The sequence below is a fragment of the Gobius niger genome, assembly GCF_951799975.1.
Source record: "Gobius niger genome assembly, chromosome: 19".
NCBI lineage: Eukaryota > Metazoa > Chordata > Actinopteri > Gobiiformes > Gobiidae > Gobius > Gobius niger.
In genome coordinates this window covers 12,712,385-12,730,731 of record NC_136870.1, presented here as the reverse complement: position 1 = coordinate 12,730,731, position 18,347 = coordinate 12,712,385, and the positions used below count along the sequence as shown (strand labels likewise).

At 40.4% G+C, this 18,347-nt stretch overlaps 1 protein-coding gene across 1 annotated transcript; it reads right to left on the bottom strand.

Annotated features, from left to right (window-relative positions):
• Positions 1 to 3,362: 3,362 nt before the first annotated feature.
• LOC306979275 (G protein-activated inward rectifier potassium channel 1-like) lies at positions 3,363 to 17,167 on the bottom strand. The gene is made up of 3 exons (XM_079578153.1): positions 15,881 to 17,167; positions 7,306 to 7,522; positions 3,363 to 5,359 (listed from the first exon to the last, which is right to left on the bottom strand). Exons 1-3 carry the CDS (start codon positions 16,547 to 16,549, stop codon positions 4,716 to 4,718), a joined length of 1,530 nt encoding a protein of 509 aa, XP_079434279.1. The 5' UTR covers positions 16,550 to 17,167; the 3' UTR covers positions 3,363 to 4,715.
• Between the last annotated feature and the right edge of the window lie 1,180 nt (positions 17,168 to 18,347).

Here is an 18,347-nt window from a genome sequence, read left to right as displayed (position 1 = left end):
TTCATTATCACGGCTGTAAATGCATGGAAGGGGTCGGTGCCTTTTGATTCATTCAGTTTGCCAGATATATTCTTTGCAATTTATGAATTATGAGGGATTTATTGCTACCTGAATGCATTTTTTACTGACATTTATCTGAACAAGACGGTCTCTGTCATGCTATGCCCTCATCAGAGTTGTCTCTTTAAAGTTGCATTATGCCACTTTTTATATAAATAAGGTTGATATTAGTGCATACAGTATTTGACCTTTCAGTAACTCAGTGGCTGTAGAGCTCAACATTCCTACCCACTCCCGGTCATGTGTCTGAATCCGACGTAAAATATCATATTATACTAATAGAGCATAGATTTTTTGAAAAATGTAAATATTAAGAGTTTAACCGCACGACGCCTGCTTATCAGCTATGTTGCCAACTCATGGACATAAAACACGAGGTTAAAGAGACTATATAGAGTTTTAAAATGTTGAAATTACGTATATTCCTCCCCCTACATGTTCCATCCATGTCCTAATGTGTAGAATGAGCTCAGACCTGTTCACCACAACTGCCTCTAAAATCCTGCACTGTCACCGGTTTTAATTCGGGTCGAAGTGCCGTCATGCACGAGCTTAATATAGAGCCTGCAGTTACACCTGACCTGGGGTGGCAGTAGTGAGTATAAAATGACCAACATGCATCTAGTCTCTTTAAATTGAAGATTTGTCTAAAATGTTATAGACTGAAAAGTTATAGATAACTTGTGTACGAAATGCACGGTATAAATAAACATGCCTTTCCTTGCCTAATTTTGTCGTATTTTCAAGTATTGAGAGTTTTCTTTCTTGTAATGGCCAGTAGTTAGCACATACAGTAGCTGATTAGCCGGTGTCGTGCTTTTGAACTGTTACTATTTTGATTTTTCAATACTAAAAATAAACAGGATATTTAACATGGGATCCAGACACATGCCGGGAGTTGAGCGGGACTGTTGAGCTCTGTATGGGTGGTTAGCTAGCACTTTTGCTTTCCATTCTGGTGGCCTCAATGATCAGGGTTGCCAATTGGGCGGTTTTTAAAGCCATTCCGCGGGTGAAAAAAACTGTCCGCCGTGTTTTGCTTTGCTGTAATCAGTGTTGAATGGATCAAAATCACTATTTCGAAGGCAAATCCAAGGCTCTGTAAGCCGCTTTTTCAATAAGGGAGGGGAGTAGGGGCGGTTTCTCATCATCGTAGGAGCACATGGGCTCTGCTAACTAGTAAACAATATTGAAAATTCTAGCCGCGCCGTATGTCCGCGGGTTTTCAGATATTTTTGGGCGGGTTTGGCTGCCCATACCTGGCAACCCTGTCAATGATGCTTCAGGATCATTTTTATTTCAAGTTTTTAGGGTTTCTGGTAGGTTTTCTGAATGAAATGTATTGTATGTATGTAATTATCCTGGCGATGGTAAAGATGCTATGCTAATCACCCAAGCAGGTAAAATCTTAACTTTTAGTGAACATAACAATAACCAATGACAAAACATTATTGCTTTGCTATTTGTGCTTTACTTGTATTTACTTTTTTCCTTATGTAATGAAAGTTTTGGGTATCAACTTTCTCTGGAACTAGGCGAACGTGTTAACATAGTCTCACTGCCTGCCTAAATTCATATTGAGTTATTAGGATGATACACCCGGGGGCTAGCGCAGCATGCTAATACATCATAAAGCTCATTTAGATGAACAGACTAAAAGACACGTCGGATTCATGAGCCTAGCATAACTTTAGTCCAATACTTCCCAGATTTAATTAGCCTGTTTTTGTTTAGCTGCGCGCCGCTGCTGCTGCATATTGTCTCATTTTTAAGGGGATATATTTTCTGCACTGGGCTTATAGTTGTACATTAGCATTAATCTACTTTATAAATACAATGACCTTCATAGGCGAGGATGTGCATCTGAAGTGAAAATTAGCCTAATCCATTTTCGCGGCACAATTTAATGAGAAAGAAAGCTAGCAAAGGAGATTTCCATAGCGGCTGAGTTTGTCATTATGCAGCATTAGGTCCGAGTGAAGAATGGCCTGTGATTCACCCATTCAGCAGTAATCTATCTGAGTTTGTTTTATCTTCAGATGGACAGGGCTCATTTACTGACTGTCAACAAGTTACATAATCAAATAAGGATTTTCTTGGACACACAAGTTAGGCTGATGAATAACTTTGTATCTTGTTATGGCTCAAATTGTAGCGGGCGATGGTGGCTGTTTCAAACTTCTATCAACCACAGAAAGAAAGCAGGCCCCAATCCTGATTTCAAAGCATTTATTGTTAAAGCAGAATTCTTTTAGTAAGTTAATACACGTGTGTCCTGATGTTAGCGTCCCTGCCGACCCACATATAATCTTTACATTTCCGTCACTCCGTAGTGGAATTACACCCACCCATGCAGATACCAGGCCCTTATGCACCAAAGAGTAAAAAGTGAAGGAAACTGTATGTATCAACTAACTTATACAGCGCTTTTTAAGTTCAAATTTTTGTGTCACTTCAGCAGATAAACAGCAACCAGGCATAAGATTATGATCATTAAAAAATCTTTTTGTCTTAACGTTTTAGCTTGAGATGTTGAGAGCCAAACGAGCAACACAATAAACAACAAAGCACATCCCTCTAATTTTATTCGTAGTAGCAGTGCCCTTGTGCAGTATATTTTCTGTTTTGTGCGCAGACAAGAGAGGCCGCTGTGTGTCGTCTGCATTGGTCAGCAGTGGTTATTATTTTCGCTGCTGATGGTAAGCTCAGAAGCTCACTTTGCCCTTTGAAACTTGTGAAACATGCTTATTCCCGTGAAGAATTAGGATGTAATAAAAGCATTAGGAAAGCTAGGAATGAGTTTGAACTCCGGTTAAAGGGATACTTCAGGATTTTTGACATAGGGCCTCATTTGCTTGTTATCCAGAGTGTTGTTGATTTCTGGAGATTATTATTATTTTTTTAAATTCATGTAGTCCTTACATTTGAAGAGTTCAGTGGTGCTAGGCTAGTGCTAGGCTAGTGCATGTCTATGGTAACTCGTAGCCTGCATTAAAAACCTCTTCCGTTGCCATATCTGATTTCACGACTGTAGATCCGGTAAGCTAGCAGATCACTCCACCGCTGTGTAGCTCACAACCAGGAAGCTGATGCTGCTCAAAAATAAGTTCTTATAAATGCAAAATGGTTATATTAAAAAAATATTCAGTCAACACAGACATTTATATGGTTTGTCTGGTGTTATAAGTGATTGCCTCAGGTGCACTGTGCTTGGGTCAGACTGTTTTTAATGCAGGCTACTAGTTACCATAGACATGTGCTAGCCTAGCACTAGCCTAGCTCCACTAAACTCTTCGAATACAAGGACTGCGTGAATTAAAAATATAAATCAACACTCTGGAAAACTAGAAAATGAGGCCTTATGACAAAAATCCTGAAATATCCCTTTAACAGTTTAAACTCGAGTAGCGCCCTCTTTCATGGCTTGAAACTGGAAAATTCAGGTACAATGCCTTTAAAGCTGGTCTTTATGAAAAGAAATCAGAATACACAGCGTATCCGTTATGTGCTGCATATTAATAATATTATGCCTGATTGTTGTAAGCCTGTTTGTCTCTTTTTAATTGACACTTTGGTGCTTTACAAATTACAAAATATTAAAATTTTAAGAAATATTTTATGCCTTTTTTTATGCAGAAGAAGTGAGAGGGAGAGGGAAAGAGTGAGCAGTCCACAGGGCGGGCACAGATGGTGGTCTATCAAAAATGACTCACAGTATGAGCGGATGAATGGCTTATTGGCGTTGCCCTTCTAGTAGTAGCAACTGAACTGAGCGCCTGTAAGTAAAGGTTAAGGTGTTCCGTAGAAATCTAAAACACAGTTAGTCCTTGTTAAATGCCCATTAAGCCTGATTCAATTGGAGAAGCCTTGCAACTCCAAAAAGTTGGGGCACTGTGTGAAATGCAAATAAAATGTAAATGATCAATAAGGATAAAAGTGCTTCTCACAGTAACCTCTCCAAATGTACCATCCAATCATTTCCCTGTCAGTATCGTGCCTGGTTTTAAACAGTGTCATTTTTATGTTTATGTGGAGGCTAGCATAATTCAAAAGAAGCATATTTTTGACAGATGACTGTACAGAAATATTGTATCTTCATTAGAAAATCTGTTAATCTATTCTGTATTCGTGACAAAATCTATAATTGTCTTATATATGCTAATTCTCTCTGAAAATATGAACACTTTACTTTTGCTTTTTAAAGCCACACTGCAGAACATTCCTGGTCACATGTTGTTACATCACAAGAGCAACTAAACTGAAGTAAAATTCAAAACAAAAACAAGCATGCCATGCTCCTTTTGCTTGGCTGTGCTCCGAAAATGCTGTTTTTGCAATGATTTGTATATATAAAAGTAAATGAAAGAGAACTTAAGGTATTCAAACCTCAAGTGTGGCTACCTGTTATAAAACAAGTAACATCTTCAACCCTTGGCAAAGTTAAGAGTCGGGCCTGAGGAGAGGAGACCCCCTCAATGTTTTTCACCAATAAGTATTCATTACATGAATACTGGTTACTTTTTACTGGGTGAAATGTTACGCAGCATGGCTTTCATTAAAAACTAGTGAGTGTTGTGTCATCTGAAACTGAGAAATTCCCATGTCACACAATGCCCCAGCTTTTCTGTGTAGCATGTACTTTTCAGCAGCACTAGTCAACGGTCTGCATTCATCCTGCGCAGTTTGGGGGGCAGGTTGTCCTCGGGCCGCCCCCCTCCTAGCGGAGCCTGCACCTGCGTGATGGTGCTGATGCCCACCTCCATCTCCTCCGCCTCTCCGTCCAGGGGTAACAGCTGGACCTGCTCTTCTAAATGTCCCTGCCGCGCCACCGGGATGGAGCTGGACCTCAGCCTCTGAATGCTGAGTGGTAAGTCCCCCGTGCTGGCGGCTTTCCCCCCTGGCAGCGCCGCGGCCGTCTTCAGCCCTCGCCAGAGCTGCTCGTCCTTCGACGAGCTCATGCGCTGGAGTTTGGGGGGAATCCTTGTGGCTTGTTCCTCAATGTGATCTGCATAGTCAGCTGATAGGAGGCGCTCCTTGCGCCCCAATACGCGTCCACCGTTGTTGCCCAGAAGAGGTGAGGGGGGCGTGGGTGCGACGGGGAGAGGGTTAGGGGAGGTTATGGAGGATTTTTCTTCTTGCTCCTTGACGCTGTGTGGAGGTGTGGGGACCTCGAATGTGTTGTGGAACTGGGAGTAGTCCACGCGAAAGAAGCCCTCCTCCAGCGACATGACGGGGAGGAACCTGTGACCCCATAGGACCTCATCCTCTGTGTAGGACGTCCTGGCCTGGCACGTCATGCCTATGCAAACAGAACACATACACATTAGGCATGTAACAGAACCTTAATATAGAGTAGGTAGGCTTATGGGTGCATTGTTGTTGTTTTTTTTTATAGTGACATGGAGCTCAGTGTGAGAGCATTTGCCACAAACCCAAAGCTTGCTGGTTTGATCACAATTCATGCTGCTGCTTTGTCCTTTGGCAAGACACTTAACCCACATGCCCTTGCCTGAATGTTGGTGCGGGTCAAAGCACTACATAAAATATGGATCACACAAACAAAAGGAAACATTTCTACAACAAAGTGAACCTTCTCACATTGTCGCAAAAAAAAAAAATGTAACCATACTATATCCAAAAACACATCCCTAAACCCCTAGGGCTGGGCGATTTCGGAAAAAAAATAATCACGATTATTTTGCCCATATTGATCGATCTCAATTTTCGATTAGATTTTTTTGTTTAAAAGAAAAATAACAATAAAAGTGGTCTTTCCTGTACTAGCAAGTAAACAAATGCTGCAGCCAAACTGAAAACTCCAGCAACCCCACATTTCTCACGTCACAGTACAACATCCCTTCACAACAACACGCAAAAAATTTGAATGTTTGAAGAATGTCAGAAGCAGACAACGAGCACATGTTTGTGTTCGGAGTGAAGCGCTAACAATTTATGTTCAGAAAGAAATGAATAAACCGCCATTTATTAGTAAAAAAGACGATCAAACTTACAATTCACTGTTAGAAGTCCATCTAATCCACCTCTGCAGCCTCAAAACAAATCCACGTGGTCCAAATAGCGATCGATAGTTCGACCTCTTTGAAGGTAACTCTTCATCCCTGTGCGTGCATCCTGGTCCTCTGAGGCTCCGTGTTTTCATTTTGCCCATTAGACGAGTTAGCGGAACTTTGTACTGATTTTACACGTAAAATCACCAGGTCCTCTCCTCTGGCTGCCGCATGTGCCATCCTGTGCTTCCTGTTTGTTTGGGCTGCGTGTTTCCCTGGGATTGACCTGACCTTGCGCTGTCCATATTTTTTCCCAGAATGTGACAGGATTGGCCAATTCTCCTGTCGATTAAAACGCACCACGCGATTATCGTGATCGACCTTTATTAAAATCACCATTAGATTAAAATTTGATTAATTGCCCAGCCCTATAAACCCCTAAAAAACAATATAAGGTTGAAATGTTGCTATGAACAGAACTGTTTAATGACAAATGATATGAAGAACGACGATGTGCTTGAGCTGTTTAATATTTAAAGACCATGAAATTAAAGTGGTTACAAATGTATTATCTTGCGAAGAAACCCTTTATGACAAGTAACTGAAAGGACTAAATGATGAGAGGAGAAAAAAAACACAGCTTTTTAAACATACTTTTATACTTGGATCCTCATTAAATGTATGGCCAAGGCAATTTACTGCAATAGTTTAAAACAATGTAATGTTGTTAATGTATGATACGGTAAATATGCTTAATCCGCTTAGTTTAGTGAATCTAAATCAGTTCCATAAAACATATACACTATCAAAATGCAGACTGAAAGGGGGCAAATTGGAAAAGGAAAAAGTATTTAAAAAAACTACACACACATAAGTTACGTTTTGTATCAATCTTATTCCAAAATGTTGGATGAAATGATGAAGCATTTCATTTTAGTTCTGCTGCTTTCAGACTGTGAGGATAAACCCTAATCATGCTATAATAACATTCTGTTAGTCCTTAATCCTGCTGTGCTCTCTTGTAGAACTCCTATTATTTCAGACATTTGTTCAATCAAGAATTGCTAATATTATCTCAGAGCCAGTTCTTTTCTACTTTGCACAGATCACATATTGTGGACTTGCAAACCTCTGCAACGTGTTTGGAAACTTACATCCTATCTTCTGAACACTTTTGCTCCAATGGAACATGCTTTTAGCTCAGTTGTTTTGTTTCTAAAGGCCCTAATGAACATACCTGTGGTCTCGACGATGCCCTCCAGGATGACCACGATCTCAAACTGCTCATTCATGAGTGAGCGCTGGGACAGGTCGAAGAACGGGCTCTTGGTGTTGATCTCGTGACAAATGGTGAGAGGAGACACCAGGAAGAGCTGGTCTGCGCCCGTCCCGAACCCCACGTCCAACTCGCACTGGTCCAGGGGTAAAAACTCGCCCTCCGGGGTCTGCCGCGACTGTAAAGACACATCACAACATTGTAGGTCGACTGTTTGACTCGACGTCACAGTTCTTCAAGTTCACATGAAGGTTTTTATGTTTTTCTAATTACTACTTACTACTATCGTCGAAAGTGGCATGAATTGTAATTTTCACAATGCTTTTGTTTACCGCTACCTGAATCCCAAGTCATTACCTACTTGTACTAGAAATGTTTTTTAAGATCTTCTCTGCGCAGAGCGACAGCATTGTTATGAGCCTAAAGATAACTAGGATGTCTCCAGGGTATATCTTAAGCTTCATACATACCGTGTCTGTTCCTGTGTTTTTCTGGTGTAATCCAAATGCAATATATGATGTTGTGGGTTACGGGAAATGGGTTTGAGAAAAGGCAATTTTCTTTGGCCATTTGACACGTTTTGACCTGAAATGGGCTGGAGGTGGTGGGATTTAAAAGGGGGAATGAGGGGATTTGGAATCCGTCAAGGAGAAACCTGGTTGATTTATCCTCAAGGTAGAAAAGAGACATGTTTTCAACCTTGTTGGATGTAGTAGAAGCACAGACATATATAGCCTTCTAAATCTGCATCCACCATTTAAACTTCAAACCAAACATAAAACGTTGGACAGCTTTTTTATAGTTGGCAATTCTTACAAAAATGTGAATCAATATTTAGACGCAGCAAGCATAGTTACATTCTCGTCCTCCATTATAACTGTCTTCAACCGCTTCAACAAACAGCAAGCTTTTGTATCTAACATCATATTAGAAATGGACAAACCCTCCTCCACACGAGCACTACATCAGCACTAGTCTGTCACCTTATCGTCACCTTAGCAGTAGATGTCTTTTTATTGTTCCCTTTCAAAGACAAGGCCAGATTGGACAGCTCTGTCCTGCAGTGTTTTAGGAAAATATCTTCACTTTCAGTGCTATAGCGTATGGTTGGTTTAGCAATTATTCAGCGATGGAGAGCTTTAATGGCAATGGTATTTAAAATAGATCTGAAGGCCTTTATTAAGCTTTTTTTAATTTTTTAATTCATATTTTCTCTAAACTGTTTTAATTGGTTTATCCGACCCTACTTAATTACTACATTTGAGCTGTGTGGTGTTTTAAAGAATAGAACAAAGATTGTCTATCAGATTTATAATAAAATAGAAAATACATATGCCGCACTATAGACGCTGTTTTGTCAAATTCCTCATTCGTGGTGAACACTTAAAGCCTACATCACTCTGTGTTGTTCCAACAGATTAAGCCTCCCTTGCAAGTAGCCTATTATTGCAACAAAACCAGTAAACAGATGCTGTTCTGTAATTGGCAGCCACCATAAATGCCACGAAAACATCCACTTCTAACTACTACAACAATGCGGAAATCAAACAAGTGCAATATTGTCAACACACAGATGCCACTTCGGCTTTAGAGCGTCTCCTCTCGCGACGAGGAAGGAAAATAAGTGTTTTCAGAAATGTCTTTGTGGACTCCGAGTGAATCGATAACAAGATCCAATAGCTAAAGACAAACAGTGTGCTTCCCCACATTTCACTGACAAATAAAAAGCTAATTAAGCACCGCGTCCCTGGTGAATGTAACTTATTGCCTGAGCTGGGAAGGCTGAGGAAGTCAGCCTTTTCGCTTTAGTGCCGAGTTGAGTAAGAGAGAGCGCGAGAGAGAGAGCTCAGTCCACAGATGGCAAACAGACTGTCATTTGTATTCACCGAGATGTGGGGGACCTAAGGGTGTGACATTTCACAGCAAGACCGCCTGCACCCACAGATCCCTGGCCCGCGACACTGAGGCACTGGAGTCACCCTTCATCTTTGCTTTGGCGATGGGTTCTGGCAAAAGTAATCATATCGTATTTGGACTATGGAGTTGTGGAGTATGTTCCATTTATATACTTTTTTTTTGTTTCAATCATTTGTTTGCCTTCACCAACAAAAATTGTCTGAGCCCCGTATCCTCGCTGAGTAATGAAAAATGCTACCCACACTATCCACACGCACCCAGTTGTCTTTAGATTTAAAGATGCAGACATGGTTAAGAATACTTTGAACTGAGTGTCTTTGTTTGGCGCTCAAAAGCAATGGAACCGCAATCTCCTGGAAGAGATCTTAAGCTACTATTCAAAGTGTCTTACACAACTGAGCTCAATAAAAATACTGCTCACCAAAGGAAAGAGGGAGGCTTTGATGGTTGGATGGTTTTAACAGGGCGAGGGCTTTACGTGTCGGCTTAGACCTGCTAAACACTGAGGGCCACAAGGGGAAATTAATGGTCTTTGGAAAAGGACCTGATGAGAGGGTGCTTCATTTAGCGAGCCACCTGAGATTCACCTCTCCCCCGGGACCCCGCTCCATTTAGAGACATGCAAAGAAACACACAAAACCAAAGCCCATTATGGAGACATATTTTATCCATGCTTCAGTTGTAACCAATGCATTAACAAATTCCTATTACCACTTTGGAATTTCATAATGTCAGATTCTGTGTTAGGTTTGTAAAGACATTGTGATTCCCTGGCACATCTATATCATGACCATCTTTTTGAACCAGACACCTTCATACATTCCATTTATTTCTTTGGAGAACGAGTTTGTACAGAAATGTGAATTCATTTCGGAGTCTATGGTGATGGGTTTTTTTGTGTGGAGGGAGCCTCTGTGGGCGATTCACTGATAGATTAAATAAAACATGTTGACCCTCATCGTTGTATGTTAGGTGATTGGATTCTCAAACCTGCTAAATTCATGTCGTGGAAAACGTTTTAATGCTATAGTGCGAAAATCATCCTCGGTTCATTTGTTCATACAGTGAAATGGCGCAATTATTGCAGAGATATTAACCATAAACCAGATCAAAACATTTGCATTTGGGCTTTTAAAAGGCAAATTCCACCAGCAAATTCTGGCCTGTCCACCTCAATATCAGGTTTCACATTGATGTAAAATGAGACACTTACCACAACAATGAAAAAATAAATAAAGGAAAAGTAACAAAATGTATTATTTGAATGCTGTCCTCATGATTAGGCCTATAACAAAAAAAAATTACTTAACTAAACCCCATCATTACAGTTTGGATGGATGATATGATTTAAACGCTAATAGAAATCCACCATGCTAGGGGATAGTAGCAAACATTGTCCATAGGGTAATTAAAGATTTTGAAATAAAACTCTAGATCCGACATGGCGGCCATCTAGTGACTGGCCGGCGAGGCAACCCCTACAGCAACCAATGCAAAACCAGGAGCAAAATTCAAAAAGCAAGAGACTCAAGAGGAGAATATGAGAAATACTCATTGTTTGTGATTTGTTTATTACTTCTAAGTTTAGGTATCTCAGTCAGGATGCTATTTCTTTGAAACGTCTTGTTTTTTAGTCGTGTTGTTAATGCCAACAACACGACTTAATGAATGGAGCAATGAATGGGAGTGAATGGAGGATTGTTTTCTCCATTCACTCCCAGGGTTCCATGGTTTAGCATTCTGATGGTTAGCATTCATTGTATCACTGTCCAATGTTTAATGTATATTGGTCATGAAGTGTTAAAGGGGGGGTATTATGCAAAATCGACTTTTTCAAGCTTTACATCGTGTTATTATGTCATTTCCTCATTAAAAACATGCCTGAAGTGTTGCCTTGGCACATTCACATATTTTTGAGTAATCTGTAAAAACTCTGATGGCAGCCATTTTAGGGATAGGTTTGCCTGAGTCCTCCTAGGAACGCCCCCACCTCCTGGAAACGCCTCCGAGCTTTCGTCACCAGCCGAGTAACCAACCACTGCTCCTCAGCAGAACCCCCTCCCCACTGATGCCACAGACAGCGTGTGGAGGGGGCGTGTCGGAAAGGCTCAGAGGTTCTTAAAGAGACAGAGGCCTATTTCAAGACATTCACTACAGCCATTTTGAGAGAGCAATTTTATACAAGGCAGTTATTTTAATTTACTGCATTTACAGACCAACAGAAGGTTTCGCCATCATTGTAGTGTGATATAGACTGCTGCTATGTCATTGAAAAAAGCATAATACCCCCTCTTTAAAAAGTATAGAAATACTGTTTTAAAGTAGAAAACAAATGTTATATTTGATATATAGACCTGATTTTTTTTTTATTGTTTGACAGAGGAAAATCCACATACAAATGAAGCTTAAGTCCATGCATCTTACGCAACTGAAATAAAATGAGAAAAACTGAAAATACATTATTTTCTTGCCAGATATGACATAAGGTCAGTCACAATGATCAAAGAGTCATTAATGAACTACAAATAGATTAAAACAGTATCAAGGAAATACATGGAGTTTCCTATTTGTCTGCACTGGGTTAGAAGGGCCAGTCACAAGATGGCCACCAGAATAGCCATTCGTTCCAATACATTACTATGGCCATCTCCTATGGAGTCTTATTAAACATATTTGAGGCTAATTAGCTTAAAAAACAATACAAAGTAGACATGAGCCATTAGCTTCTGGGTCAATATTGATAAATAGGCAATACTGAGTGCCCAAATGCTCTTATGTGAACAACAATTCCATTTTCATTGAAATACTCCATTGGTTTATTATTTTGAAATGTACCAGAAATCCCAGAAATCTAAATAGTTTTAACAACACAATCCCAAGTTCTATAGGCTAGAAACGCAACCTCTAAGCAATATATGAATAACTTTTCGCACAATTAACTGTAAAATGAATATCCCCTGACATCCTTTTATCCTTTTTTCAACAGCATCCTTGACGCTAGTCTCTCTTTTGTCCCCCCGTCCCACATGTCCTCTCCCCGTCATTCAAACTTTGACAATAGCAGTTCAGGGAGATGCGTTGACATGTTTTCTCCCTTGCCTGTCGAGTTTTACCGGTGCCTCCGTCGCCCACTGTGCCCATATCACCAATGTCCCGCCGTGAGCTGTCCCATTGAGAAACCCCCCACGACAGTGATGGACAGCGCTCTGGCTCTCCATCCCGTCCTCTCGCGTGTTTGTCCAAGGCCAAATGGCGGCTGTTCAACACTTTGGACGTCTCCGAATGCAAATCCTCCTTTTGCTGAACCTTTTCTGCCAGCTCTGTGGAGGTCACTGCACCACTCCACCCTGTTGTTTTTTAATGACCATCTCATTTACTATTTATGGATGAGCAAGGGCAGTTTGATGTTAATCGGCCTTGTAGATGACGGGTGTGCCCGGCCAGATCAGTCACATTATCCCACAAACATTTACTCATGAAAATTTGCTTCCAGATGCAAAGACTACCATGAGTGTCAGATTCAGAACTAAGGTTTCTGTGAGATTCTCTATTCTTTACAAAGTGGAATTCTAAAGTGACGTGTAAATAGAAAAATAGCCTTGCAGGATAATAATGACAAAACTCTCTCTAAACTCAGAAAGAAGGTGTTTCTTTGGTTATAACAAGTCTTTTGTCTGAGGTCATAGCAAATGATATTAGATCTAAAGATGCAGCAGTGTTTAGAAAGAATGAAACAATCTCAATTTGGCAGATAAATAGTTTCTTCTAAAGGAACATTATCAACAGTGATGTTTTTTGTTTTAGATATGATGCCCATCAAATCAGTCAACACATTTTATATGGTCCTTGCTCAAGCACATCATCCCAGTCACGAGACCCTGCCTTGCAAGTAAAAAGGTCGTGCTGACAGCTACAATTAAGTTCTTCTATTGAAAACTTTCATTATTTTGACCTTGCATTCAATTTCCATGACACCCCCCTTTATCCCGTTTCCATGTTTTGTGGGAATTTACAACCAGTGCTTTCCTAGACAACTGCGGTTAGCTCGTCCCAGGGCTTTTACACGGCTCCGTCATTAGGATTTACTGCAGCACGCCTCATTTCAACAGTCAGCTTTGTGGACCAGCGTCAGACAGTGACCTTCAGCTGTACTTTACCTCTTTACTAGATGTGCCCGTCTCTACAGCATAAGATGGAGATGTGTAAAGTCCAATGTAAAGTTGGACGTCTTAGTTTGTCCAAGGTCTTTATTAGTCTCCTTATCATCGCTAAGCAGTTAGACCACAATGGCTTATAAAAGTGGATTTGGAAGCTATGCAGTGAGGACATTCTGTTCATCTGATGGCATAAGAGAGTGTAAGAACTGCACTAGCTGAAGTTTCAAAGGGATGTGTCAACAATACTTATGCAGTATTATGTTAAATAAGGTCATAGTTTGTTGGCAAATGTCCCAGACCATGAAAAATCTTGCAAGTTTTTTTTTTAATGCAAGTCAATGAGCACTTTTCGTGGTTAAGTTAAGTTTCAAGATTTTTGTTGTACAAATATCTGTATAAATATCCATCTTGTTACTTGAGAAGCACACAGGTCAGCTTTGTCAATCCCATAAGGCACTGACCTGCTTTTGTTTGAATGTTTGCCCCACTGGCTACTTGGCATGTAATTATTGGCTGCCACAAATTTGACCAAACAACTGCAATTTTGACGAGTTTACCATAATACCATCCTTTTGATACTGAGTTCATCCAGCAGTCAATCACATACCGGGAAAGTGGTATTACTCATGCCTCATTCACTGAATTAATGTGAGCGTGACTGAGTTTGTATTCAGTGTTTTTCGATGCGTCCGCCCTGATCTTCGAGTTCTCACAACTTCTACGATAAGTTTTGGGGGATAAAGTAAGAAAAAGCCCAATTGGAGAAAGCAGTTGCTGTGATGCTAACATACTGAGAAGTTCTGGAGGCATCCCCTGCAGCTCCAGAGAGAACACTGTCACTTGAGATCACCACGCTGCGGTGCGGAGGCGACGGTGGCGGCACCAACCCCAACTGTCACAACAAACTCTACATCAGACCTGCTAATGCGCACATCGAGGAGGCAAATCCACTTACGAACAGGATCAAACGCCTAATTCTCTTTAATATTTAGATGAGGAAGACGAGGTGTGCCTCATCGTATTGAATTAAACTGAAAATTCAAGTACCAGATGTGAGTGCACCAACTTTACGTTTGGATTTATACTGTGAATGACTTTCTTTCTTATTCTCATAAGCCAACTTGCAGCTGAAAAACATTTTTTCCTCAATATTGTTGTGGTTCATACTTCAAAATACACATGGGGAATTCAGAAAGTTTTCAGAGCTTTAAAACATCGTATATTCTCAGTCATCCAGGTGATTCTTTGACTTTGTAAAATGAAAACAAAATTATTGGATTTACATTTGAAATTACGCCAACATTTCACTCACCAATGAGGGAGCTTCCTCGTGGGAAATCCAGTTGTTTTGTTTAAATTTTACACCATTTTTGTAAAGTTTTTTAAAAATTATTATTTCTAATTTATGACCCATACTCCATCCATCCTTCCATCCATCCATTTTCTTCCACTTTTGTAATATTTATATTTTCTTTTACAAATATGCTACTACTAGAATATACATTTTAAAGGTTTTATAAAAAAGATGAATAAATAAATAAAACTGATTCATTTAATTTCATAATTGATTATATGATTCATGGAAAAATGGTATATACCTATTACATGATAATAAAACAAAGATATAGCCTAACTATATACCCTTGAGTAAATAAATACATACATACATTTAAAAAAAAAGGTATAAATAATTCCTAAACCTATTGTACTTTCAGAATTTAATCTAATGTTGATTGTAAAGCAGTTTCAACTGTGGGAAAGACTTGGGTAGACACTGATTTCTCTGTTGTCCCTGAAGGAAGCATTAATCTGGAAGGCTGGCAGTTGACACAGACCTGCCTTTTTGCTGACTCTGTGACTCTTGTTGACCCTTTGGTTTTTACAGTCAACACACTCAGCATCTTACAGAAGCAAGAGCTATAGCCTAACGTGTGTATCTACAGCAGGGTCAGAATATTAACATCACCCTCCACTTCATGTTTCTGAGGTCTCTGGGAAAGACAGTCAGTGTAGAAGTGAGATTCAACACTTAATTTTAAAGCAATCATCGAAGAAAGTGAGCAATGTCTGTAGTAACAGCTTTGATGAAGTGTTGACAGCTCAAAAGCAACCAAATTGTTGATACAACTGAATCATAAAGTGTTCACTGCAGACTGTTTGTAACTCAGATCAAAACATTTGGTTATGACAGCCAACTCGGCATGTGGAGATAGTATTTACTTTACAACCACAATCAAGTTACAGATTTTTCAATTAGCCTGTCCCTTTGATAAATTAGGCTAAATAATAAAGTCTAAAAGTGGCAGGTTTATTACTTTGTATTACCTCGAATCTAATGGGAGTAAAATAATTTCGCAAAAGTCCTTCAGTTGTGTATCAGCAGTTCGAGGTGGGCATGTTTGAGAGTTTGGACAGTAGAGTGAATGTCACTGCACCAGTGTGCCTTCAGTAAAGTGACCTACCTTGATGAGTTTGCACCTGATCTGCGCGGACACCATGTGGCTGTTCCTCAGGTTTCCCACGCGGAACATGAGGCACAACTTGCCGTCCCGCTGCGAGATCACGGCGTCCTGGCTGAACATGAGCGTCTCCGCGCGCTTTTTGGGCTGCGACATCTTGATGAACATGCAGCCGATGAGGAAAGCATCCACGATGGAGCCCAGCAATGACTGGAAGAGAAACAGAATGATGCCCTCCGGGCATTTCTCTGTAATATAGCGGTAGCCGTAACCAATGGTAGCCTCGGTCTCAATAAAGAACAGAAAGGCAGAAGGAAAGTTGTAGACGTTCGCGACGCATGGGGTATAGGACGGATCGTGGCCGCCGTGGCTCAGGTCCCCACGGATATAGGCGATAACCCACCACATGGATGCCATGACCAGCCATGCCACAGTGTAGGTGAGGATAAAGATGAGCAGGTTCCAGCGCCACTTCAGATCCACCAGAGTGGTGAACAGGTCAGAGATGTACCGGCTTGTCTCTCCTCCAAGGTTACCGTGCTGCACGTTGCAACGGCCGTTCTTCTCAACAAAGCGCTGCCTCTTTTTCTTCACTGGCGCTGCAAAAGTCATGCCCCGATTGGTGTTTACCACCTGATAGTCCTCTCCAAATTTCCTGCGTATCGTAGCCATTATGATGGATCCTGGTGCGTTATCAGCTTCTTTGCGCAAGTTTGGCGCCCATCACCTTGCAGTGCGCGCCACTGTCATCCTGCAAAGGTGAAGACGCGCCTCGGTCCTGTAGATGGAAAGTCTGCGCACAGCACAGTCCAGAGTCTTCCAAACTTTAGGCAAGGGACCAAGGGTTGATCCGAAGTCAGAAAAATGATCTTATTCGCCTGCAGTTCATACTGTAAAAAAGTGGCAAGTCTCAAGCGCAGATTGATGCTAAAACGCGTTGGACCGCTTCCTCATGTCTGCTGGAGGGTGGGTGCTCGGGTCCACTTCAAATTAAAGATCACGGAGTGACTGGATTGGAACAGTCTTTAACTGAGTGGGAAGCTGGGGGTGCTCTGAAAAGGGGAGGTCTTTTCGCTTGCGGCCAATAAGGAATAGCAATAAAAGCACAAGAGCGAAAACAATGGAGGAGGAATTCACCGTAGCATTGTTCTCTGTTTTTTTGTTTGTTTGTTTGTTACTAATAAGGAGCTTGGAATGTTATTACCAGTGCAGCAGCATCGAGCTATGTCTTGAGAGAACACTTAATTTGTTGTTTATAGATAGCCTAGTTCATAGTGGCTGTTTGGCTCCCTCTAGTGATAACCTGCGTGTAAACAACAGTGTCAATCAACTCATTGTCAATCCAAAAGACAACAAAATAAAAGAGCCTTTCTTTGTTCACCACCAGAAACCTTTTATACGTGACAAGATTGAGGATTTTTTTTTTTTGCTAAAACAATTTAGTGCATATATTCAATAAACTTACACAGGAAAAACAAAACAGAGACTTCACTGTGCAGAATGAAAAAGAATGCTCCAAAGGTTGCCACATTTCAATCACATCACGTTTACATAGGACTACGTTTGATTTAAGAAATATATGAAATGTTTCTTTATTTATTTGATAGGGACAAGTGTGAACAAGCAACAATACAACATTCAAGGCTAATTTGCCATGTAGTAAGAAAATACATTTACAGTAACATTGATTCTGACATTACACAAAGGCAATGCATTTTTAATACAGTCTAAAAAGGATTGCTCACTTGATGTCTTTTTAAAACGTGCTTTAGTTTGTTAAAAAGCAAAACAAAAACAGACTGTAGTCCTGTTTCAGCTCAAGAGACAAGAAGTTCCACAGTGAAGCCTCACATTGATAATCTGAAAAGTGACTGAACTGATAGCCTAGGGTCATCTACAAGTTTAGTTTTTATTCATTAGATTTGAGATCATTTAATTCACGCCTCAGTTCTGGTTTAAATGGTTCACGCACAATTATGACATGATTTCTGACTTTTTTAACCTTTTTAAACCCTTTTGGGCCAGTTTCCTGATGTGAACTTGTTCTAGATCTGGTGGTACATGGCAGGTAGTCTACATTTCGGGGGTAAAGGGTGAAGGTGTGAACATTTTGAGAACCACTGCTCACCAGCTTATTGAAATCAGTGATCGAGCCGGGCGGTAACCTAAAGTAAAACTATATTAAAGGTCCTATGTGATATTGTTTACGGAGACGGAGCATGTTATATTTTTTATTTTTATTTGGTCCATACTTCCCAACATATATATAACATCCCAATCTTTCAGAGTGATGGGTAATGTTTATATTTGATCTCATTTAATGTTAATGTTAATGTTTAGGCTTTTATGGAAAGCACTTTGGACTGCCAAGTGTTGTTTTAAAGTGCTCTAGAAATAAATTTGAATTGATTGATTGATTGATTGACTGAAAATGTAAACTACATTGCAAGATCATAAGGCTTTTGAATTG